The following is a 27,684-nucleotide window of genomic DNA, read 5'->3' on the forward strand; positions in this document are numbered from 1 at the left end:
TCACACGTGTCTGCGTACAAAGGTGGCTTGTGCTGAGTTTGAGAAACACCAATGTGTGTGGTGGAGTTTCTCCGTCAGTCAGCGGTTGCCGGCGGTCTGTATCCCGCAAACATGTGCAAATGCACACACACACAAACACACATGGACAGCCGGAATACTGCTACACAAGGCCCACTCATTCAACAGCCATGCTACACACACATACACATCTTTACAAACACACACTTCTCTATTCCCTCCCTCTTTCCACCCTGTCTCCTCCTCTGCCTTTCCCTCTTTTCCCTAGCTTTCTCTCATTCTTCGGCAGATGCATTCCTTCTTCTTGCGGCTGGCCTGAACGCTTGCAGCCTCCCTCCCCCGAATGAACCCATGCCTCTTTCTCTTTCAAAGCATGGTAGTCCTTTCATTTCAAGTAATTGTCCTATAAATCCGGTGCATGTGACTCTTTGATTGGCTGTGTGAATCTTCAACCAAGCTTCTCAACCTCACATGTTACACTTTGTGTTAAAAGACATTTTTAGTATGATGCAACATCGCTTTCTGTGTGTTCATAGGGTTCATGAGGTTTGCCTCTACAGGATTCGGGTCTCCAGCCTTCTGATTTTACGGCTCTTTTGCAAACACACTGCATGATTTGATTTTGCATCCTAACAGAAACTGGTACTCACTGACCCAGTGACCTGCTTTCATAAACTTGTAGTGTACTTCAAATCTTTGAAGTGTATAAAAAAAAAAAAAAATGTTCTTGAAGATAATATAAAATAATAAGTGCATTTAAGTGTAAAGACTTTCTTAGTACACTTAAGTACACTTTAAAGAAGTGCACTTTGTAATAAGGAAGTTTTGAAATGCTTGTCAGTACATTCACCAGTACATAGCCTACATAATAGAATAAATATAAAACTACATATAAAGAAGTCTTACATAACTGGGTCAAAAAAGCATATGATGTCTTAAAATACTGTATAATAGGCAGCTTGGTATGAAACAGAGGCTCTGTTGAAAACCTCTGCACAGATTTTCTCTCTGCCTGCACTAAATATATATGTTACCCAGATGAAATGCGAATGTGTCTCTCATCTGTTTTTGATTCCCATGTGAGACAGCCATGAGGAGCATCTGTTCTCTCACGTATAGCACAGATCAAGAGCTCGAGGTTCCTTCACTGCATCAGCAGTGGTTACATAAATCACAAAATGACTGTTGAAGGCTGTACTCTGGTGTAGGATAAATGTTTAGTTAGTTTAATTGTGATTTTTTTCTTTTCTGATGGTGGTTTTGTATATGATTCTTTATCTGACTGACAGTGGAAAAACTAGACCTTGAAGTTAATCTGTCACATCCTTGAAAAGTCCAGAAATCACTCTTTTTGTTTCAGTTCAGATTATATGATGCCTTGTTTTGAGTTGTTGATGTTCAGTCTGAGAATTTTGGCGTGAATTTTTTTCATATTATCCCATTGCTCTGAATATGATATTAGATTTGTCTTTTGGAAATTAAAGTATGCATTGTATGCTTACACTCTTAAAAGTAAGATCAAACGGGATCAAAAAGGTTTTTTTGCAATATTGCATAGAAGAACCATTTTTGGTTCCCCAAAGAACCTTCCAGTGAAAAGAACCATTTTTTCTACAACATTTTAATAATCTAAAGAACCTTTTGTGGAGTGTAAAGATTCCATAAAGGTTCATCTTTAAACCATCGATGCCAATACATTTTTAAGAGTATATGTAACTGATAAAATAGAAGACTTTCATTTTAATCCTGTTGTTCCAGTTGCTTTGAATGTCTTTGCCAATGAATGTCTGCCAAGGACTTAATAATCTTGGACTCTTGCTAGAAGAGCATAACAAAGTTTTGATCCATATCTCACTGTGTCTGTGAGAGGCAAAAGAGCATTCGTGGAAGGAAGTCCAGTAAACTGAACCTGGTGATTCAGCGCCACACCATGTGGAGTCCTTCTGGGAAACTACTTCTTATGGGTAACTTAATCACTGCTGTCAACGTGACCTACACTCCCTAACACAGCAGATAGAGAAGATGAACGTGGCAGTGGTGTGTTTTGGCCAACACTTAAAGAGCAGCATTTCAAAGAATGACTTCCTGAATAATACGACTTTTAAAGAGCTGCTCAGCTTCGCATTTGTGCCCTTATATCTGGAGTATGTTCATTGTCTGGTCATGAAAAGCTTTTTATAGTTTCAAATGGGTTTGCTCTTTGAAGCCACTCCTGTGATGTTATGCCAGCATTCACTTTCTGTAAGCTACTTAAGACAGGCCTAGAGTAATAAAAATCACGTACATATTTTAATAAGCAAACAATTCCACAACTTTTGAGAAAACGAGGCTCCCAATAAAACAACTTATTTACCGTTGCTCTGCAATATTTCGAAGAAATCAAATCATTCAAATAGAAATCCACGTTATCAGGAGCTTCGCGTGAGGATGATAAAAGTCTATTTTTCCAGCCTATTTTGCATCTATTCAAGTTGGTCACATGAATTCGCTGCACCGACCAACAGAAAAGCTGCTTGGTTTACATCGCTACTGTAAGCCCGTCTAGATCGGTCCAAAGGCGGCATCCGATAGAACGGGTGAAGGTCTCTCCGCGTGGCAAAGTAATTTAATTCCATTCAAGCTTTTATCTGACTCCATTTTATCACGACCTCGAACTTAGGTTAGATTGCCAATTGGTTATTGGTTAATTATATAATAGTTTAGCAATACATTTGATTGTTCTATTTAACTCTAGATTGTTCTAATTAGGAAGCTATGTTGCTCAGAGGTCCTCACGCCTTGTTTAACGCGGGTCTCACGATCACAATCTCGCCAGCTTCGGTCACTAAACAGAGGTAATTGCTATATACCTGAGATCGGTCGCGTTCACGCTTACACGATCAAAGATACTTTGGTATAGCCCCCGTGATTGCATACACTTCAAATAAAAGTAACGTTTACTTCAGTAGAGGTATGGCCACTACTACAGATATAAGTCAACCAACTTTACTTGTCTTATAATAGCTTTGGATTGGCCATGCTGTGGTTTCCCACGTACACTTATCTAAAGTAATATTAAATTAAAACAGAGGTAAGACAGACCCAGATTTAGATTGGTCAAGCAGCACTTTTGCTGTCCTAAACGGAAATTCACTTCTTGTCTTTGCAAAACACGTACACTTGAATTAGTGCCAAATATTAGTCGTCACTAATCTGACGCAAAACTTGCGGTAACATACGAATCCGTTTAATCTTCTTGGAAAAACAATTTCAGAGTCAGTCGGAATAAAATCAAATGTAACAATTTATTATGCCAGGTAAATGTATCATGCCAATTTCATAATCAGTTCAAAGATAATAAATACAAAACATCAAATGCTCTGGAATAAAGAGAGAAGATGTGAACTTGACATTATTAAATACATGACGCAGAGTGCCTGCATACACTCAGCATCACGGGTTAATCTGAGTTACAAATCGCCACGAGCCTCTTTAGCGTCTCCCTAAATACTCAGACCAAGGCAGAAACCTCTTTTCAGATGTAAACATGAGTTCTCAGTGGGAATTTGCATTAATCACCGTCCCAGACTTACTTGGGGACAGAAGTTGATTTACATGCGGGCACACCCACAGCAGTTAACAAGATATCTCGAAACTCTCCACACCTTATTAGCTTTCTGGTTTACTTCTGTGGGAATGAGACCTTTGTACCAGTCGCACTGAGACATTTCAAATGATACCAAACATGTATAATACTGTATGATAATTGTTCATATTAAACCATATAGATGTTTGGGTGAATTCAGGCAGGGATGGGTGAAGGGAGTGATGTGTAAATTGGGAGGTGATCAACTCAAGTGTGATCGTGTCTTGAATGGGGATGGTAATAAGAGAGTTCAAATGTTAATTTCCTTTGTTTTCTCAGAGAGTAGCCCTCTCTTCCAGTTTTATTGGCAATATACAACTCTTTTTGTACGCGAAATGTCACTAATGTAATCGCACCTTAAATGTTCCAGTCTGTGGGCGGCATGAACTTAAACGTTATCATAGAGATTAAAAGGCCCTGTAGAATGAGACAGACCAACTGTTGAGTCACTCTCTATGTTATGACCAGAAGTTCAGATGGTCCTTGAGGATGGTGAATAAACAAAATATAGCGCATAATAAAAGGCTGGAGATAAAAGGGTTTTGAGGTCATGATGACACAAAGGCAATGAGTGTAGAATGGAAAAGAATCCAGCTGTTGGTTCAAGTAAGTTCCGTACTCAGATCGTTCCAAACATTCTAAAAATAATCTTTATGCAATATATATACATATATATATATTTTTTTTTTTCAAAGAATGAATGAAAACTCAATTAATGACAGTACAAAAAATAAATCCAAACTTTTTATGATTTTTTTTTTTTTTGTGGGGGGGGTTCACTTTTAAAACACATTTAAATAGAAATAAGTGGGTAAATAATCTCCTTTTACCCATCAGTAACAGGTTAACTTGTTTTGAAAATGAGATAAACATAGTAATCCTCACAATAATCCTCAATCATGTTCAAATTAGAATTGGCTTCCAGCTCTATATTTAGAAGCCGTGTGGAAAAACAGATTCTGTAACTCTGTGATTAGAGACAGCAGAAATGACTGTAGTTTAATGGCACTGCACACAATCAGAGAAGATTGCATCCTTCCGTTGATCCGTTACCAGATGACCGGGTCTGGTCCAGCATTTTACTCAAACTGTCGTGGGTAAATTAGAAGACAAATTTGAGAGGACAATGTGGTTTGGCTGGTCACAGCACGGTCCAGTTCATCCCTGCTGACGAAACCATTGTAGTTTCTTCTGGGGCAAATGGAAATGGCTCGCATTTCTCAGATCTTCTTTGGAGAGCAATGAATGCATCTATGTGTGAGAGGGAAGAAGAATGTGTGACAGAGAGAGAGCTAGTGTTGCGTAACTGAATGCTTCTTATCAGTGATCTCTGGCTTGTTTGTAGTGCGCAATTACGATTTTGTGGCCATTATATGCAGAGACAGCGATTTCGTAGCAGATGGTCAAGCCTCCCAGAACAGCCAGACACGGACACAGACAGGTCACTCCAGGTCAAAGGTGCAGGGGTAAACACAGCACAGTATGCACTTGTTCCCAACTACTCAGTGTGTTTCAAATGTACAGAAAAACATCATCACTTAAGAGTATTTAGACACTTGATACGAATAAACAAACTGGTTCTTGTAGATACTGTAAAAAAGACAAAAGCAGCCTTGATAAAACTTCCTTAAATAGTTTTTTTTTTTTTTAAGCTTTTACTACAGGTTCAAAAAATCAAAATGACAAATAAATAAGCTTGTTTGGTGTGGTGTCCAATATTAAATGGAAAAAAAGTACTGTACTGTGAGTATAACTTATTATACAAACATTGGAAGAAAATACATGGAGGAATCCATTCTTTTTACACATTTTGTATGTACAGTATAGACAATGATACTTGCATAAAAATAACAGCAGAGGAGAGATATTTGCCAACATGCTAGTATCACTCACATCGAAACACTGGATTCAGAAGTGGCTGGATTCATAAAAGGAAATCACGTTTGTCACTTTTATGCTTTATCATCATACAAACAAAAATGGCATGAATTAAAAGGGTACAATTATCAAGATTTTTTAAGGTGTGCATCATGTGCTATAATAATGCGCTATAATAATACTACAATATAGTTAAGGTAAAACTAATGATAGAGGAGGTGACAGTTCAGATCACTTTGAATCCAGGTAAAGTGAGACACATTCTGACACTTCATGGCTGTTGTTTATAAGGTGACAGAAGTAATTTTCAATATGTTTTTTTAGTAATTTATATAAAGATAGATGAGCTCAACTGTCCCCCGTTTTCCATGTTCTTCTCACACATTTTACAGTGCAATCTGTGATGACTTTAACTGGATTTTTGCGTGTGAAACAATGCTGTATTGTTGTGCTGGCATCAGGTATATGACAAAGATCGCCCGGTGTTACTCATTCATTCACAAATTTCAATACCAATCAGGAGCAATGAATATGCAGTGTGTGAACAGCTGATGTTTGAATGAAAATCATAATGAAACTCTTCTACTGACCAGCATAAATAAAGTGCATCTTCTCCATTCATATACAATTTCATTTACTATGCATTTATCTTTTTATTAACTTATAAATGCATATAAAAAAATCAACTATTAGATGCATATTATTATTATTAAAACTATATTTTGTGTCAATGACAGTCCTAAAAAAAATATAAAGTTGTCTCTTTTTTTAAATTGGTTGTTTACTCACTTTGGAAGAGATTCTCAATCAAACTGTCTCCAACACATGCAAATAACTCAAAAGTAATGCTTAACCCACATATGCATATTGTTATTCAACTGTAAAACAAACAAGCAAAAAAAAAAAAAAAAAATCTCTTTTCTTTTTTACAGATATTCAGAGCATGTTGAAATTATGAATCTGCTTTGTTTCCCCAACAGGAATTCACTTGATAATCAAACAAGCTCCTTCACTTCTGAGTGTCTTTAAAGCAGGTTCCCATTGTGCCGTTGCATCAAAGTGTCTCAAAGCATCTTATTATTGTGAGAATATGCTTTAATACAAGCAACCTTTAGGCTGCAACATGTTCCTTTCAATCTGAAAGACAAGAGGAGACGTGTTAAAGGGTCAGGAGAGACCACAGACATCTCCTTGCAAACACAGCCTCGGATATATGATGCATAATAATAGTGTCAAGATGTTTTGAATCATGGGCGAAAATCAAACAACAAGCGCATGCAGAGGACCAGCTCCAGATCTCTCATCTCGGCCTTGCCCTTTAAAATCATGTTTCTGAACTGTGGAGATCTTTTCTTTATTGCAGAATGGATTCAAGGCCAGTTCAATGGTTGAAAGCAAAAATGCAAGAGATAATTTCCATGGTCATTATCACAAAATACAGACACACGACTGTACATTATCTCTCTTATTACACAGCTACTTACCAAATCAATAGACATGAAATTGAATGGAACTTATTTTTTAAAACTAGCAAATGGCACCAATTATTATTACACAATTATTCAAATATACACTATTGGTCAAAAGTTTGGAATCATGATTTTTTTAAAGTTTTTGAAAGCTATTATTCTCACAAAGGCTGCATTTATTTGAAATACAGTAAAAACAGTAATAAAGTGAAATAGTATTACGATTTAAAACAGCTGTTCTCTGTGTGAATATATAGTAAAGTGTAATTTATTCCTGTGATCAAAGCTGCCATATAAAATCATTTCTAATATGATGATTTAATGCTCAAGAAACATTTATGATTATTATCAGTGTTGAAAACAGTTGTGCTGCTTCATATTTTTATGGAACCAAATCAGCATATTATATTGATCACAGGAATAAATGACATTTTAAATATATTATATAAAAAATAAATCATATAAAATAAAAATATATTAAAATTGAAAACAGTTATTTTAAATGATAATAACATTTCACAATATTACTGTTTTTACTTTACGATTCAAATAAATGCATCCTCGGCGAGCAGAAGAGGCTTCTTTCAAAAACATTTTAAACTTTTTACCAGTAGTGTACGGTGTAGAAATCATTATGCGTAATTATGTGATGCAATTGACCGGTCAGAATCCCAGCAAACTTAATGTTGCATATCTTTGTAAGATTATAATCCTTAAAAAAATAAAAAGTTCCTTTCCTTTTCCCTTAATCCTCCCTTGTCTGGCTTGTGCTACTCTGAGCAATGCCTGCACTTTGTATTCTGAGCACTTCTTGCATTGTTTTCGCTTAATTTAGTCCTAATTTGTGAGTCGCTTTGGACAAAAGCGTCCGCTAAATGACTAAATGTAAATGTAAATCCATTCCCCGTCCGTCCTTTGGTCTTTACATGAATGTGATCCTCATGCTGTGAGTCCAAGCCGCACTTGATGTCTCTGAAAGCAGAATCCGGCTGTAAATGAAGCTTAAAATTGACTACAACGAATTTAAAGAAAACTCACCTCCAAAATGAGACCGATCATTCCCACTGTGTCCACACCGGAGCGCACGGATGGGCAGCATTATGTTCCCTAAGGCACATTGCGGTGTAGTTGAGTGTGTGATGGACGCCTGCGTCTCCATTGACCCCGGGTTCAAGCGCACAAATGGTGTTTAGGCTGTGCCACATTTCTGAGATCAAACTATGGCCAGAAAAACACCACAGCCCTGTTCCCAAACTCCTGAAGGAAAACACAGGCAGAGGGTTTCAACCCTTCAGCCGGCTTCACCACAGAGCAAAGCGGAGCGATGGATATCTGTAAAGATTTATAGACTGGCTTCAACACATAACTTCAATGCTTTTTTAAAGACGTCTCTTCTGCTCACCAAAGCTGCATTGATTTGATCAGTAAAAACAGTAATATTGTGAAATATTAACATTTCAAATATCTGTTTTCTAAGCGAATATACTGTAAAATATCATTTATTCCAGTGATCAAAGCTGAATTTTCAGCATCATTCTAATATTTACATCATTTAGCAAACAGTTATGAATATGCTGATGCTCAAGAAACATTTATTATTATGATCAATGTTGAAAACAGTTGTGCTGCTTCATATTTCGGTGGAAACTGGTTTTCTTTGATGAATAGAAAGTAAAAATCCCGTGTAACATTAAATGTCTTTACTGTCACTTTTTGATACATGTCTACATATAAAGACAATATTGTGCAATAAAGGGTTAGGACTGCCAGAGAACACTATCTATATCATCTCTGAATTAAAGCCCTAAAATGAGCTCACGCATAACTTCGACTCGGGCGAAATAACACAGAGTGACTGCATGCTAAACCTCTGAACCTGAACCTCCTCCAACACGGTTTGATTAATCGTGCTGGAACAAAAGTCTCAGTTCAGAGATCCAGCAGACCATTAGTAACTGTGTGACCAGAATAAAGACTTCTGGGTGTTGAAAAATGAGCTCTGATTGAATTAATGAGGTGGCATATCTGTATCTGTAACTCATGGGAGATGAGATTCAGCATCATTCATGCACTTATATTATCTTACACACTAAACTATGAACTCGGATTGAAGCTGACAGGGCTAATGTTTTTAACAAAAGAGACTGCATTAAAACGATTAAATAAGTGGGTTTGAGTGGCTCTGCGCAGGGAATCGGTTGGTATTATAGTGGGAAATTTACAGACGATTGAAATGTGATGTGTTTTGTTGTTAAAACGCTTATCCTATCCAAGCTTAACGTGCAGACACTATCAATGAGCCATTTTCTGAAAAATGGGAAACACTGTGCCACTTTCAACCAAAGAGTCTAAAGGGACGTTTTCACGACAATGATGTACTAAATACGGAAAGGTTTTCCTTTTGCGTTTCTGACAAGTTTCACGTGTACGATCACATTGCTCACATCAGTCCTAGACTGCCTAACAGTGGGCCAAAAGAGTGTTGACTCCATTGGTAGAGGTAGAAATAAAGAGGAATGGGCAAAATCACAGAAGCAGTGTGAACTAATGCCAGTTAATGCATAGACTCGTCTGACAACCACCATCTGTCTAATTTAGCATGCACCGACCCTCAGAAACATGCACACGTATTCGAGTCCCATCCATGCATGTCCCAGGGATTTACTTTATCATGTTGATCAACAACTGGACAGTTGACAGATGTTACGCAATGCTGGCTTATATAACCAAGCAAACTGTAGCCGACCTATTTTATGAATAAAACTAACAAAACAAATCTATTGAAGAATTAGTGCTGTCATTAATTTAAAATTAAAATAAAATAAAAAAGATCATTCAGCTGCCTTAAAGTTCGCTCAAATGCATCTTTGGAGAAAGGAGACAGAAGGTTGTTGCTTGCATACTAAATACTGTGCTAAGGTGCAAACGGGTGACGGATAAGGAGTTCAGGCTGTGTTCTTGAACACTACTGGGTCTAAAAGGCACAGGCGCACACCACTGCTACCACCACAATGTTGGAAACGGTTGCAATGACAGCCACCCACAGCCAGATGGTGTCGGTGGAGTACTTGGCCTCCTTTGCCGGCTCGGCTGGTTTGGCGTTGAGGTTAGAGGTGGAAGTCTGAAGGGACGCGTTGCCATTATGTGGAGTATCCATTAAGGCCCCGCTGACGGCTGGAAAATGCTGTGAGAAAAGGGAGAAAACATGGAGCATTCAATTACTCTCAGTCCTAAAGTCAACATGACATGCTAAAATGACCCCGTTTAATTTTTTAGGGCTGTTTCCCATGTTCATCTTTCTTTTTGCTGTTTGAGCACAAAGTCCCTCCAGCGGGAGTTCTTCTCTATATCAGTGTCAGTGTTTCTGAACTCCCTGAAACGCCTCCATTGTAGTCTTGAGTTTCTTCCGGGAACGAACACGTCACAATATTCCTCATTTAAATAATTCATACGCAGAATAAAGGGATGGTTATGGTGAGGGGCGGGACATTTCCCCAAACACACTCGAAGTGCTTGACCAATCACAACACACTGATCCAGCCGACCAATCAGAGCACAGTGTGCTTTTCAGAAGGAGTTGCTTCATAGAGACAGGAAGTAAACAGAGCGTTACTGACAGACTGGGAAGAGAGGAGCTGCAACAATGGCGAATATGGGGAAAACAAGGTGGGCATAATGGGTCCCGTTCCTGGTGCATGATTTAATGGTGCATGTTAAGTAAAATAATAAAAAAATTCACAATCCAATCAGATTACAATAAATAAAATGAACTCCTACTCTCAAAGTAATAAATTAAAATAAGCCAGATAATGGAAATAAAATTGTTGGCAAACGGCATTTTATACAGACTTTAATAGTTATGAAGGGTCTTGGATAGCGTTAACAAAAACTTGTTCCTGCTGTGACCTGTTTGATAGTCAAGGTTACTTGTATAGTTCTTTACACAATACACGCCGTTTCAATGCAGAAAAGCATGATGTTAATGTTTTTAAAATGGTCATGTTTTATAGTCGAATTAGTAGATTACAATTGGGTGATAATATAGTTTGCATTCTGCAATGTCAAAAGCAGTCAAGCAGTTGAGATTTGCTATATATCGCTCCTCACATAGTCTGTATGTTTGCAAATAAAGTATATACATACTTATATATCTAACTTTATATATAGAGCTGTGCAATAATATAATTACATTTTAGGATTTACCATAGAGTTTATATTGCTTTCTGTGAGTATACTGTATGCTAAAAGTTGGATGAAATATATATCCAACATTTATATAGAGAGCTGTGCAATAATATGGTTTACATTTTGGTATGATATAAACAATCACATAGTAGAGATTTGCTGTATAGTATATATTGCTTTACTCATGTATATTGTATGTATGCAGGTAATGTAGGCTACAGTTGTATTCGCAATTATTCAACCCCCATTGCAAATCAGGTTTATTGGCAAAATGTACAGAATTTCAGCTGTTTGCAATGAACATATCAAACAAAAATAATTGAAATGGCTCAACACAACAAATGTTTCAAGTGGTTTCCCCAAATTTGATTAACTTTTTATGACTTCTGCAGTCTCAAAATGATTCAACCCCTTCATGACAAGCATGTTTAGCATTTAGTAGAGCAGCCTTCTGCTGTTATGAGCTGCTGCAAATGAGATGTATAACCAGACACCAGCTTCTGCCAGCGTTTCTGAGGAATCTTAGCCCATTTCTCATGTGCAATGGCCTCCAGTTCAGTGATATTCTCGGTTTTGCGTGCTGCAATGTCCTCCTTCAAATCCCACCAGAGATTTTCTATGGGTTTCAAGTCAGGTGACTGAGATGGCCACTGTAGACTCTTCCAGGACGACTTCTGCAACCAGGCCTTGGTGGGATTTGAGGTATGCTTGGGATCATTGTCCTGTTGGAAGGTCCAAGCTTCAGCTTCCTCACTGATGGCATGATGCTTTCTCCTAGGATTCCCTGATACTTCAATGAATCCATCTAGTTTTCCACACGCTGCAGGTTTCCAGTGCCAGAGGACGTAAAGCAGCTGCAGAGCATCACCGAGCCCCATCATGCTGTTCTTTTCAGCATATGCTTCATTCTTCCTCCTCCAGACATACCACTGATCTATAGGGCCGAAAAGTTCCAGTTTTGTTTCATCGCTCCACAGAACAGAATCCCCAAAACTTCTGTGGCTTATTTACATGATCTTGAGCACTTTTCTTGAGCTTTTGGGTCAGTAGTGGTGTACGTCTTGGAGTTTAGTACGTGGCTTACTGTGCAAGCTGAAACTTCAGTGCCTTTTGCCACCAAGTCTTGCTGCAAGTCTTTTGCAGTCACTCAAGGGTTTTTCCTGATCCTGCCTTCTCAGAAATCTGGTTGCTGCCTTTTTCTGCCCCGTCCAGGTAGTGAAACCACTGTTCCTTTAACTTTGAACATGCAAACTATGCTTCCAACTGTGTCTCTAGGAACATTGTCTCCTGTTCCTTGTTTGTGAAGGTCAGTGATGTCTTCTCTTAACTTTTTGGACCATTCTTTTGACTCTGACTAACATTCTTTTGACTACTTTTGACTTTCCGATATTCCATGTGTTCTAGCTCAAGCACACCTGGTGCAACTAATAAAGCCCTTGAATAGCTGCATTAGGTGTGCTTGAGACAACACCTGTTTTGCAGATGTGTGCTGTTGTGAGGGATTTTATTCAGGGGGTTGAATAATTTTGACACTGCAGAAGTCATTAAAATTGGCATTTTCAGTTGAATTTGGAGAAACCACTTGAAACATTTGTTGTGTTGAGCCATTTCAATTACTCTTGTTTGATTTGTTCATTGGAAACAGCTGAAAGTCTGTACATTTTTCCAATAAACCTATTTTGCAATGGGGGTTAAATAATTCCAACTTTATGTGCTATCTTTCATTTTTAACTTTAAATGACATTGCATTACGCATTTTGAGATTTGCTTTATAGTACATGCGCTTCACGTGACTGTCCTGTGATAGTAGCATCTGGTTTAAAAAAAGCATCTCTATTTATCATGCAATTTTCTGATTGCTCCCATCTGGCGTATGATGTCACCAGTCGGGAGGGGTACAGGTGCATTCTGGGTAGTGCCGGTCATTATGTTGTGTTGCTCTTCATCACCTCATTGCTGCTCTAGCTCCATTCATCAGATCCAGACTCACTCATTGCTCTTGTTCTGACCTGATAGCAGCCGTTTGAAGGTTGGAGAAGAACTCACACAGTTAGTGTGAAAGTTAATCCTCGATGGTGTTTTTAGCCCCCAATGGCTCCTTAGAGGCAGCTAACCCTAACCTCAACCTTAAACCTACCCAATCCCCTCGCTGCCTGGAAGGCGCTGTTGGGGGCTAAAAACACCAAAGTTAATCTGCTGCGTTGTGGATAAAAGCATGAGCGAACATGTAGAATCCCTCTTACTCTTAATTCAAATTAATGATGTGTCACTTTGAAACTAATTTCAAGTGATATTTGGTTTTCTCTCATTATCTTATTAAGATGACTGAATACGCTTCATTACTGCTACTCAAGTTTTGATATGATTAAATTAAGAGCTAAAGATATTCAAAGTTCAAATCAAGTCAATAGAATATTCCAGCTAACAGGGAGCATTGGCAAAGTTATGAACAAACGTTCTTCCAATAATGTTAACAGAACATTCGTTCAAAGTCATCTAGTATTTAATGATATTCTCAAAATGTTAGCACAAAAACATGCATCATTTGCTTTCCTGAAAAGTTTTAGTTGTTAGTAGTTTAGTTGTTGAGTTTTAGTCATCAATTTTTTTAAACGTCATACTTGTTCATTTTGAATGTTCTTTAAAAATGTTACCATACTGTTTTTCAAAATGATCAAATGGAAAGTCCCCTTAAAGGTACACTGTGTAGTTTTTGAAGTATTTTATTAGCTAAAATCAATGTCTTTATTCATAAATATGTCCTCATTGGTGTAAAATGACCTCTGCCAATGATCTGACTTATCATCGTAAGCGAAGAATTTCTTATCTTTATTTACATTGGACGGGTAAGTCCAAGGAGGCTTCCATGTCGTTCCGCCATTTTGAAAAACTATGATAGCAGAGAGGGACAAAAAGCACTAGCCTACCTCAGCGCGTTTTCGTTCAGAGCCAGCGTCACGTGACTGAAACCAGCTGGAACGGACATGGAGATCAGTGAGAGGCGCTTGTCACTGCCCCGGCAAATTTGAAAGGCTGCACTGCACGTTACTTCATAATGCAGGATCATACTTACGCCGAGCCACAGGACAAGGAATCCTCGTCGCCAAAAAAGCAAGAAAAAATACTTAAAAGGAAACATGATTGGCGAATTTTAAAAAATGAGGGTAAATATCGGGAATATCCCAGGTGGAAAGAGCTAATGAAGGAGAAAGACTTTAAAAGGGACGCTGAAGGTGCCTGCTTTCTTCTCGACAGGTAAGTCAATGTTACGGTCTAAATTACAAGCTTTTTTCATTGCTTGGTTGTGTAATTCATTATATAGGCAGCATAACAGTACAACATGTACAGTTAAACTTGATGAAGTGCTATTGGAAGACATGCTGTCATAGCTTCTTGGTACATAACGGCTACCGTAGTTGCAACACGCATTTGAAAAAGTGAGGCGCTAGAGAGCACTATTCGTTTGAATGCAAAATACAAGTTCACCACTAGATGGGAGAAAAACCCACAGTGTACCTTTAACATTCATTATAACCAATAAAAAACGTTTATAAATCTTTCTTTTTTTAATCTGAGGTTTTGTATTTGCTACAACTAAAGGATGTCAGCAGTGTTAAGCAGTGATGTCCTCTAATGAGGCGTCCTCGCATGTATCCATGCTTTAGTTCAGCAGAGATTGTAGCAGCTGACAGATACAGTATATCTGCATGCTCATATATAAAGTAAGAACAGCCATGCTTTAAGCCTCTGTCATATAAACTCTGTGTCATGCTTCACAAATATACTGGCTGCCCTCTGAGTTCACCAGCGGGAATACACACGTCATTAACCCACAGCTCTCACAGCAAAGCCATAAAAGAAATATAGGATTTGAACCATTCAGTCCGTTATTGTAAGCCTCTGGAGTTTACAGTACAGATCTAAACCAAATCAAATCAAACTCTAATGCTGGGTGCAATCCAGAAATATTAAGTTCAAATTAAATATGATTAAAAAAATATACATACTTATAACTCAACAAAGGTTATAAAGTTCTGAAATCAAAGACAATTCTGTTTATAAGCAAAAGCTAATGCTCAATCTCACAGGAAAAGGACCACAATCAATTGATGAGAATAATTTATGACCGATTTTTGCACAGTTTGCTTTAAAATCATCATGAGTCTCGTAATATGTACATCTTTAATAAATAATCAGGCCTTTTTAAATGAGACTGGTTGCCTTCCAAAGTTCCTTGTTTTTGACCTCGTCACAGGACTCAAGCTGAGGAAGCTTTCCACTGAAATGACTTCATTATTTCCAGCCCACTGCAAACCAAACTGAAGATGCACGAAGCAAAACATATAAAGTAAAATGGCCAACACTTGTGCGAAGCACTAGGTAAAATGACATTATAATCAAATGAGGTGAACCAACTGTGAACATTTTGCTCCTGAAGTCATGTGCATAATCAGGCGTCCCGCTGCCACATGTCGCCACATTTGGATATTAAAAGGTCAACAGGCACATGTGACCCACGCAAGAACTCATGTTCACTAATGTGTGCTGTCTTGACCAATGCTGACCTCACTTACAAATATGAGCTCTAATAGAAATAATATATATTAAAAAAATAAGATCATAAAATATAAAAAAATTGTTCTAGCGTTCCCATTTATAGAAACATTGTTTCTGATCAATCTCCAAAACGTCCAGTTTTTAAACGTTAACAATTTTTTTTAAGAAAACATTACATTTTATCATTCTGCAAACATTACAGGAATGTTTTTGAATATCCTCTAAACATTCTAAAACGCATATTAGCATTTAAAAAAAAATAAATAAAAAAATCCACGAACGATGTATAGATAACGTTTTTTGCGCTAACGTTTTGAGAACATTATTAAAGACCAGAAAACTTTTAACAAACGTTATATTAATGTCACTGGATGAACGTTTGTACATAACTTCCCTGTTAGCTGGGAATCTCAAAAGTTAAGAAAGTAGTAAATAAATAATAAAATGTTAATTTGGGATCATGCTGCTTAAATCTGAATCCATTTTTTACAGCTGCAATGATAATAAATTTACCTGGATAAAACAACTTAAATCACAATTTGACCATCCATTCAGCTTTAAATCACACATCAAGACACTGATGGACAAACACAGGAAGGTCATGAGATTGTCTGTGCAAATATACAATTCATGAACCTGTTCCTATCAGAGCAATTTAGATGGATGGAAAGATTGAGAGGCATGAGGAAGAAAAGACAATTAGATGTTCAATGATGTAGAAGGGGAAGAAGAAAAGAAACACATAAACAGAAAACTGAATGAGTACCTCTAGCTTTCTGCTCCAGAGATGACTGACGGATAAATGTCTTTATAGCAGTCACATCACTCACACTTCACCCGGATTCACGTGTGTGTGTGTGTGTGTGTGTGTGTGTGTGTGTGTGTGTGTGTGTGTGCGCGCGTGTGTGTGTGTGTTTGTGTTAGAGAGAGAGAGAGAGAGAGAGAGAGAGAGAGAGAGAGAGAGAGAGAGAGAGAGAGAGAGAGAGAGAGAGAGAGAGAAGAAAGAGAGAGTAATCTTGCTGTGGAGGATTAGAGTCGGTCTGAAATTATCTGCTTCTACTCTCTCAGCAAATCAGACAATTCATATATTATTCAGATACTGGCAATTCCAAATATTCCAAATATTTCTGCTGCTGTTCATCACTCCATCAGTCCTCCTGTTTTCTCCAGTGTCTGAGAACATTCAAGCGCTTGGATGTGATCAGTAATGCATACAAATGTGTGTGTTTCAATCTCAATCTAAAGCCTTTCAAATGATTTATCAGATTGGGTCTTTAGCATGCAAACCAAATCCAGGATCATGGATAATGATGGAGAACATCTGGCCATGATCAGCACTGACCTCCCTTATCTCTTAAAACTCCGATTTACATGTAACATTTTTCTATGAAATCAGTGTTTATTTAAGTATTTATAATATATAGTGTTTGTTATTATTTAGAATTAGCTTCTTTTTTCTTTTTTTTCTTTTTTTTAGTTTAAGTTTTAGACATTTTCTTTAAAACTTTCTTCAAATTTTGTATCAGGTTTTGCTTTTTTTTTTTTATATATATATATATATTTAGCTCTGATTGATATACACTCACCTAAAGGATTATTAGGAACACCTGTTCAATTTCTCATTAATGCAATTATCTAATCAACCAATCACATGGCAGTTGCTTCAATGCATTTAGGGGTGTGGTCCTGGTCAAGACAATCTCCTGAACTCCAAACTGAATGTCAGAATGGGAAAGAAAGGTGATTTAAGCAATTTTGAGCGTGGCATGGTTGTTGGTGCCAGACGGGCCGGTCTGAGTATTTCACAATCTGCTCAGTTACTGGGATTTTCACGCACAACCATTTCTAGGGTTTACAAAGAATGGTGTGAAAAGGGAAAAACATCCAGTATGCGGCAGTCCTGTGGGCGAAAATGCCTTGTTGATGCTAGAGGTCAGAGGAGAATGGGCCGACTGATTCAAGCTGATAGAAGAGCAACTTTGACTGAAATAACCACTCGTTACAACCGAGGTATGCAGCAAAGCATTTGTGAAGCCACAACACGCACAACCTTGAGGCGGATGGGCTACAACAGCAGAAGACCCCACCGGGTACCACTCATCTCCACTACAAATAGGAAAAAGAGGCTACAATTTGCACGAGCTCACCAAAATTGGACAGTTGAAGACTGGAAAAATGTTCCCTGGTCTGATGAGTCTCGATTTCTGTTGAGACATTCAGATGGTAGAGTCAGAATTTGGCGTAAACAGAATGAGAACATAGATCCATCATGCCTTGTTACCACTGTGCAGGCTGGTGGTGGTGGTGTAATGGTGTGGGGGATGTTTTCTTGGCACACTTTAAGCCCCTTAGTGCCAATTGGGCATCGTTTAAATGCCACGGCCTACCTGAGCATTGTTTCTGACCATGTCCATCCCTTTATGACCACCATGTACCCATCCTCTGATGGCTACTTCCAGCAGGATAATGCACCATGTCACAAAGCTCGAATCATTTCAAATTGGTTTCTTGAACATGACAATGAGTTCACTGTACTAAAATGGCCTCCACAGTCACCAGATCTCAACCCAATAGAGCATCTTTGGGATGTGGTGGAACGGGAGCTTCGTGCCCTGGATGTGCATCCCACAAATCTCCATCAACTGCAAGATGCTATCCTATCAATATGGGACAACATTTCTAAAGAATGCTTTCAGCACCTTGTTGAATCAATGCCACGTAGAATTAAGGCAGTTCTGAAGGCGAAAGGGGGTCAAACACAGTATTAGTATGGTGTTCCTAATAATCCTTTAGGTGAGTGTATATTTAAGATTATTTCACTTATTTACAAAGGCAACATTTTTAATTCCCGTTTGAGTTTTTTAAGGTTAAGTTTTTCCATCTTAACCTTTTACAGAATGATTTACTAAAAATGGAAAAGTTTTTCCAACGACTGGGTTGTCAAAATGATCCCTGTTCACGCAGATCTGCGAAAACTATAAAAATACATTTTTCTGCAACCCTTTATCTGTTTATTAACTCAGATCTCCTGAGAAGCTCATCATATGTCATCCATCTTTCTATGGCACAACCAGAGTATTTCCATTAAGACCACAATGCACTCAGAGTGCAAGAGGGAATAAGCAAAACATGAAAAATCAATCCGTCTTCAGCTGTTCTGACATTCACATTACAGAAAATATTAGCCTTAAGTAAATCATGCAGATCTTGTGCTGCCCAGACATTTGACTGGTGCACAACATCATTAAACTCTAGATAATTCACCCAAAAATGCAAATTCTGTCATCATTTATGTTCTTAAGTCATACAGGTTTGTGAGGACATGAAAATGAGTAATAGCATCGTGAAATCAAATGCGTTGTTCTCACACTTTCCTCTTTTATGTCTGTGACAACCGTTGAGTAGGAAACTCTCACTTTCGCTAACATTTCTTTTCAGTTTCAAACAGCTCTTCTTAATAATCTTAAATCCTGTTCTACTTGGTTGAAAACCCTGAAGAAACTCTTCTGATATACCTAAGGATATTAACTTTTATGGATTCAGAAGACAATTCATAGTTTTCAGTCACGTGTCCAGCGTGGCGCAGCACAGGTTTGTTTTAAGCCATTCATATTTAAATCACCTCTTAAAAGAAGAAAAACAAAAATATCTGACCAAATTAAAGGTTTGGGCACTTGTGATCCATTCAAGTTCAAGTGTTACTCTTTCGCCGTAAGTCGATGTGTACGGCCGTCTGCCGGAAGCTAGTTATTTTAGTCGATAAAGTTTTAAATATGGATATTTTTCTTGCATGAATGCATCGCTTCACTACAGGAGGCCTTTATTAACCCCCGGACAGCCGTAGAGGACTTTAATCATGAATAGATGCACTTTGATGGACTTCCAAAGACATACAGCCGTTCACTCCCATTATAAATCTTGGAAGAGCCAGGACATTTTTTAATATAACTCCGATTGTATTCGTCTGAAAGAAGAATGTCATATACACCTAGGATGGCTTGAGGGTGAGTAAATCATGGGCTAATTTTAATTTTTGGGTGAACTATCTCTTTAATGTGTTAAATCGGCAGCCCTGATAGGTGTAGGCATGGGCGTCGGAACCATTGTATATGGGTGGGACAAGACCCACCCACTTTTTAAGACCAATGATATTGGACCCACTTACTTACAGCGCATTTGTCTTTTCATAGCGGCATCAGTCAAATCCTTTCCACTTGAGGAATTCCCTAATAAATTAAACTCCATTTCCGCTGAATAGCTACATTATATTTCTCAACGAGCCGCAACTGACGAAAGTAACCGCCCGTTGTACCCTTCCAGTCAAATATTGCGTTGCAAACATCAGTAACAGCTTTAAGTTGTCATTGCTGGCAAATGACCATGGTATTAGCGGGATAATCCACGGATAGCTGTGCATTTAATGCACGACGTGGAGGCAAAGAACCGCCCGATGTGAAGTGGAGTTTAGTTTACTTGTTTTAATTAAAAGGCACCAGAATACATGAAATGGTATTTAACAGTTACTCCAGTAATTATTTTTCTGGGGGAGGACCCACCCACTTTTTTTTTTCTTCTGACGCCCATGGGTGTAGGGCCTCCTTTTGTGGCCAATACAGCGGGGCGCCGCTAGCAATTTTGGGCCCTATGCAAAAATATGAGGTTGGGTCCCTTACCTCACCCATTCCATTAATAAAATCGATCTCCGGGGGCCCCAAAAAAGGCCCTTAGAATCATCCTAACGTTACTCTGGACACAACAGTCTTTGGCGTTTCTCAGTGAAGGCGGACTCATCAGAGAACAAGGTTTCACATTGTCCACAGTCCAAGATAGATAGGCACCTCTTGGCACCAATGAAACCAACATTTGGCATTGGCACGAGTGACCAAAGGTTTGGCTACAGCAGCCCAAACATGAATATTGACTTGATTTTGGTGGAAACCGGAGAGTCGAGGTGCAAATATAAAGGTGACATATTATGCCCCTTTTCACAAGATGTAATACAAATCTATGGTGTCCCCAGAATGTGCCTGTGAAATTTCAACTCAAAATACCCCCCAGATAATTTATTATAGCTTGTCAAATTTGCCCTTTTTAGGGTGTGAGCAAAAACACACAGTTTTTGTGTGTGTCCCTTTAAATGCAAATGAGCCGCTGCTCCGCCTCCGTTCAGAAGAGGCCGATCCTTTACATGTGCTTCAGATTAGGGCTGCACGATACTGGGAAAATATGCGATAGGCGATATTGTTGTTGAGTATTGCGATAACGATATTTCTTGCGATATAACATTTCCCTAGAGAAATGCTATGATCATGTAATGATCATACTAAAATAAACAGGTAGGCTAATAGATATTCTTCTGATAGTCACGTTAAGGACTTAACGTTACACATGCAACACTTTGATTAATGGTTGTCTGTGAGACTCTGTTATTGTTACTTGGCATTTCGTTAGCAGTTTTGGTCGATTTGGGCTTACACTTATTGAAGTCTTCATATAGCTCCCTGAGGTTGCGTTCCAGATGACTGTGGAGATTAGTTTCCTCTCGACGTGGCCCAAATTTTCCGGCACGACTTAGTGACACCGCCACTTATGTTCACATATCACGTTTTTTGCCCGTGCAAATTCGTTATTTCAAATGCAGGCACGTGGCAAGCGCGCTCAAAATGGATGCACATTTTCCCAGGCCCGCCTATGCCGCGACGAGATGAGAACATCTCAACCTTTCAGAATTCCGCAAGCTCACGCAGGTCATGGTTGCATAGCAACAACAGACGCAAGCGCTTGTGGAAAGAAGGAGATAGCGGCGCGGCTGCGCTTTCCATGCGTTTTTAGACGCGATAAGTGAACGGACCCTTACACAGTACCTGCATTTATGACACGTCTTCTCTGAAGCCAACATATTGGCATATTTCAGACGTACAGTTCTCTTTAGGCACTGGTTCTTCGCTGTTGTCATTTTCCTCGCTTGTCTCTACTCCCGCCATTAGTTTTTATTTTCCACTCTCTGCTCTGAGCCACTAGGTTCCCCTTTGGGCCCGATCTAGCCAATAGCATAATAGCACCTACTGGGGAGGCGGGTATAAAGATAGTAAGGACACATTTGAATTTGGATAAACAACCTATGCATGCATGCATCACACAAATGTGATACGGATTCTCTGCGATACGGATATCGCATATACTATTATCGCGATAACGATAATGTTTCGATATATTGTGCAGCCCTACTTCAGATACTCCAGCAATAACAAAACATGCAAATTTCAGTCAAATTTCAGAAATAACAGTAGCGAGAGCAGCCTTACAGAGAGACTCAGGAAAAGGTTGCAACTTTTAGACGCACCTGGACGTTTCTGAATGGTAAGTGGATACATTTATGTACATTTATTCAGTACATGCTTAACTTTTACACAAGTTTGACAGTTCCTGAGGTCTTTATAAGACTGCTGTGACATGTTTTGGGCAATAGTGTTCAGTGCTCGTCTGTGCTCAACGACAGAACAGTTTCATGCTTTGCTCAAACTTTTGCCATTGCGTCAGAACTAGTCACTGTTTGTCTGCTTGCGAAACCAAATGTCGTGCCGTGGGTGGAAACGTGCAGATTAAGGGCCGATAATATTATAATAAGATCCTCTTCCTATGAGCAAAATCTGATCTGCTTATTTTTTGACATGCTTGCAGAGAAAGGCTCACCAAAATGAAGTTACTGGGTTCACTTTTCACGTTTTCTGGGTTGGTAGAAGCACACGGGAACCCGATTATAACACGGAAAAAGTCAGATTTTCATGATATGCCTTTAAATCTCTTACTGATGGAATGTAAAATCAATGAAGATTGGTCACCAGGCCACGCATATATAGGCATGAATCCTCCAACACTATATTGGCCAGTGTTTCAGTTACATTGTCTAAACCCTGTATATGACACCTATTCTCTCTCTCTCTCTCTCTCTCTCTCTCTCTCTCTCTCTCTCTCTCTCTCTCTCTCTCTCTCTCTCTCTCTCTCTCTCTCTCTCTCTCTCTCTCTCTCTCTCTCTCTCTCTCTCTCTCTCTCTCTCTCTCTCTATATATATATATATATATATATATATATGTATTTATATATGTATGTATGTATGTATATTTATGTATATGTCCACGCCGATAATTTTATTCAAGTGTTTGCGCCAAAACAGGAATAATTCAGTTTTGTAATTCTAATTGAGCTATGACACACACATACTGTGTAAGCATACTATAAAAAGCATAGTTATGGTAATGAAACCTCAGTACATATAATACTACTCAGTGACATGTATTAGCATTATCGTCTTTGCTTGAAGTTTGCTGCCTCCTCACCTGTGCAGAATGAATCACTTGTCAGACTAAACCCTTCCTACACACACTCCATCTCACTGCATGATGCTAGTGTGTGTTCTTACTGTCATTTCATCTCAGAGCTTGCTTAAGAAACTCTGAAGTGCCTTTCATGTAAACTTGAGGGAGTGTGGCTTCCAAAGGGCTGAGTGATGTTCGAGGCCTTGAACCGTACACTAAATATGAGTCGAGAACCTATAACTTCACTTTTGATTCACACATACACAAGAACCGCCTAACCTCACATTACCTAGCCTACTTACTGAGATTGTTGACTGTCGACTCGAAGCTGTGAACAGCCTATAAAAAAATAAACAAGTAACCTAAATGGTCATGAAATATTGATATGAGTTGAAATTATTTATTACAGCATGTTTAGAGTTTTGAAAAACAGCCCACAACACAGGTCATTATACAAAAATATCTGACCAATCAGAATCAAGTCGTGAAATAAAATCATGTTATTTTTATAGAGTGTCACCAATGCTTCACACATACCGGCTAACGAAAAATATGTTCTAAGAAACATTATTTCCTAATGTTCCGTTTTTACAAACATTAAGGGAAGCTCCCATTTATCATTCTTCAAACATAATGGGAACATTACTTTTGAACGTTCTCCGAAACATTAAAAAAACAGAACTGTTTTTTTTTTAGTTATGATAATTTTTTTGTGATAATGTTTTGAGAACATTATTAAAGACCAGATAACTTTGGAAGAACGTTTGTTCGTAACCTTGCCAGTTCTGAGAACGTTCCCTGTTAGCAGCAACTGTTTTAGAAATCTGAGCTTTAAATCACAATTAAACAGCTTAAATGAGGACACATGGCTGTCCGTGGTCACGTATTTCCATCAGGACTATGAGTTTTGGAACAGATGTGACCGTTGGCCAATTCTAATTAACATTTTAACACTTGATAATAAAGTGCCCAAAGAAAAGCAGGATGATTAATCAGCTTCATCCCCAGATGCTTTACTACATGACTCTCACTTTTCAGGTGTTATTTATTATTAGCAGAATTCGACATTAACACCCATCAATTCGCCAGATGCGTGTGTATTTCAGCAGTGGCGCGTAACACAGTCACTACTAGCCACGGGTTGAACTTTATATATACCTTTTTCAATTGTAGTCTTTTAAAAAGTCCTCTGAAATAATAAACTGTGTGCAATGTAGTGTTGTGAAAAATTTCATTTTTTCGATACATACTGATACTGAAATATCTGAAACGCTTCCAATACATTTCCCTCAGAATAGATATACGACAGCAGCTGCTCTCTCTCTCTCTCATCTCTCAGAGAGAGAGTTATACCCGCCTCTCCTCACACACTCGTTTCATTTGCTCCGGATGAATATTGTTGCTGTTACAGGGCATGAATTTCTGCGGGGGATTGCACATATTGCACATGATTGTACTCATTCCCGCAGATGTTGAGCTCACACCCAAAGTGCACACAAATAAAGCTGGTTTTCGCTGCTTACTGGACTTAAACAGTCAAAATAGAGCTGCACGATTAATCGCAATGAAACCGCACGCGATTTGGCAAAGGCTGCGATTATTTTATGTGCAGCTTGTCAGTGCAGCGGCTGATCGGTAGTAAACGCTGCTCCCTCACACACACACACACACACACACACACACACACACACATCATATCCATCTGAACACCAGAGGGCGTCTCGCACAAACACACACACTCCACATATCCCTGTGAACACCAGAGGGCATCTCACACACACATCATATCCATCTGAACACCAGAGGGCGTATCACACACACACACACACACACACACACACATCTAGGGCTGTAATCAACCAAAGAAAATCTTGGTCGACTAAAGTCCAGAAATTTTCGACTAAAAATTACGTTAGGAAAAAAAAACTTAAATTAATTAGCTGCGCACTGTGCGCAGTACTTGGTAGCCTTGTTGTCCGCCTAAATGAATTATAAATAAACATAAAAAACTAGTAGGCTATCTGCAGTATATTAAATCGTTTTTGACCTTATTATTTTGCACTGAAATGAGTCTGACACGAGTCTGTCGGCTCTGACAGCGTTGCATCACGTGCACTTGCGCAATACCATAGCCTATGATTTCCGAAAATAGTACTATGTTGTCAACTAGTGATATCATCACAAGAACTTTTGAGGAATATGTAACATAATTTAGACAATTGTTTTTGTCATGTATTATAATAACTGACAGACACTATCATTTCGCACAGAGCGAGGCTGAACATGGGAGCTCAACTTCGCGGCTGAGACACGAATAGACTATTAACTTAAAGCTTTTACTCTTAAACATAAAAGGCACGTCCATTTTAATAAAATAATAATATTCAGCAAACCTTCTGTAGCCTACTTTCTTCAATCTGTCTCTCTTCTCCAGTGGGTTGGGCTAATCCAAAAGACGTGAAAACAAGGGGGGTGTTCTGAAGACAGACTGTTACCTGTGAAACAGGGGTGCTCTGAAAACACCCCCATTAGCAATTAGTGCTTTCCACCTGATGAAATGAACGCGGCAAAACTGATGAAATGAAATCGACCAATCAGAATTTTGGTCGAGCCAGAACGTATCAACCAAATAATCAACTAATCGACTGGGAGATTACAGCCCTACACACATCATATCCATCTGAACACCAGAGGGCGTCTCACACACATACACCAAATATGCCCCACCACAGAAGTATGATAACACACATAATTCCAGGAAATCCTTATGGGTATCATCGCTGTATCTGAATAAACAGAAGATTGAAACGCTTTGATTGATTAAACACGACTAATAAACACACGACTGCCTTATTCTGTGTAAGTTCATCTCACAGAAGGATGAGCTCAACTGTCCTTATGAAGTGAGTTTGGAGTAAAAGCATGTTATTAAATGTTGTCTGTTGTTGGCTCATAAATGCCTCTCATGTTTGGAAAGATGTTTGACGCGTGTTGCTTTTTCAAATGCACGTTATAAGTGACTAAAGCTCACAGTGCTTTCAGAGTGAGCAGCGTTTACAGAGCCGTACATCAATGACCAGCTGCACATAAAAAAAAAATAATCGCAGCATTTGCGATTTCATAATCGCGATAAGCCAACTCGATTTAAGTGCGCTTTCATGTAAATTGCGATTGATCGTGCAGCCCTGAAGACTAATGCACACAAAATAATGTCAAAATGCATGTTTAGGCAAGTATTCACGTAAACAGTCAGTCATGTTTTAAGTGAACATAAACAGTTGAGAAAGAAAACACATGTGTAACAGTATATTGGATCAGTGTGTCAGGTCTTAAAGTAATGTACCTGCTGCCAAATTATGAGATAATATTAAAAATATCTATATGGCAGTTTTTCCCCATGGTATCAACGTCAAAATTGTGGCCAGTGAAAAGGCATGAATGGCTCGTAACTTTGGAAAACCACAAGCCAAAGTGGCTGAAGAGCAAATAAAGTTAATGTCAAGCACTGATTATTATGAATAGGTCAGAATTTATTTTAAATAATATTTCAATTTAAAATAAATTAACTGAAACTATTTAAATGAATGAATAGAAGGCATAATAATAATAATCTTATTCTATTACATACAGGACTGCGCTCATTTTTTATAGATAATTTATCATTTTTTATTATTATTATTTTGGCTTGATTATTATTATTTTTAATTATTTTTTATCTATTTTAAATGGTTACTCAGACAGGGCTTAGATTAAAACAGGATTAAGCCTTTGTTAAATAAAGACATTTGAGTAGGTTTAATAATCGTGCATTAGAAAAAAAAAAAACCTTTCCTGATGTGCATCTTAAGACAAAACAATGTAAGTGACATATTTTAAGATGTATCAGTGCAGTTCAGTTAACACAGCTCAGACTAGTCTGGGACTAGCTTAAGCTTTTCCTGTGAAACCAAAGGTTTGTCTATAAATGTTTCCTTTTAACTTTCTTTTGAAGAATATAGTTAAAACACTCGGAACACCAGCAACCAAAAGTTAGCCTCTACAGTGAAAATCAGACTGATGAGAGAGACAGTCAAGCAGTGTCGCACCACGCTATTCCACAGCAATCTGTGAGTCAACTAATTACCATTAATTATACATATAACAACATTTTATGACCAAAACGAGGTAGTTAATCCTACCTGTGCTGCCATCAGAGATAACTCCATTCCCTTCTTCTCTGCAGATGTGATGTTGTTGTGTTGAGCTGAACTGAACTCTCTCATCCTCGCGCCCGTCGCTGTTGTGCGCGCGTAACTGTGCTCGGCTCGGCGCGCTTCTGCTGACGAATTCAGCTGCAGGCATGCACGTGCACGCAACCCTTAAAGAATTATTTGTGCAACTTTTTTTTTAAATCTTTTACAGTCAAACACACTGACACTTGAACTGCCTACTACCTATTAACTATTAGACTGTAAACAATATTCCTTTTTTTTTTATTTTGAATTATAGTTACAGCACAAAGGGCTAAATCTGACTAGCTATAAGGTTTGGAGACAAAAAGTCCAATTACACAAATATCTGTTTGCGGTGAGGCTTATATCTAATCGATAACTGATGAAACCAAACTATTGCGCAGTTAGCCTATTATGAAACACCA

The 27,684-nt window shown here is 38.4% G+C and overlaps 1 protein-coding gene across 1 annotated transcript; it reads right to left on the reverse strand.

Annotated features, from left to right (window-relative positions):
* Window positions 1-6,449: 6,449 nt before the first annotated feature.
* Window positions 6,450-27,351, reverse strand: LOC311290631 (uncharacterized protein C14orf132). The gene is made up of 3 exons (XM_084409234.1): window positions 27,227-27,351; window positions 8,029-10,174; window positions 6,450-6,658 (listed from the first exon to the last, which is right to left on the reverse strand). Exons 1-2 carry the CDS (start codon window positions 27,308-27,310, stop codon window positions 9,965-9,967), a joined length of 294 nt encoding a protein of 97 aa, XP_084265360.1. The 5' UTR covers window positions 27,311-27,351; the 3' UTR covers window positions 6,450-6,658; window positions 8,029-9,964.
* Window positions 27,352-27,684: the final 333 nt, after the last annotated feature.

This window comes from Rutilus rutilus (genome assembly GCF_951802725.1).
Source record: "Rutilus rutilus genome assembly, chromosome: 5".
Taxonomy (NCBI): Eukaryota; Metazoa; Chordata; class Actinopteri; order Cypriniformes; family Leuciscidae; genus Rutilus; species Rutilus rutilus.

Coding starts and splice junctions, on each gene's coding strand:
- LOC311290631 (XM_084409234.1), bottom strand. CDS start 27,310: ATGAGAGAGTTCAGTTCAGCTCAACACAACAACATCACATCTGCAGAG. Junction 10,175..27,226: donor TATCTCTGATGGCAGCACAG/GTAGGATTAACT, acceptor CTTTTCTCACAG/CATTTTCCAGCCGTCAGCGG.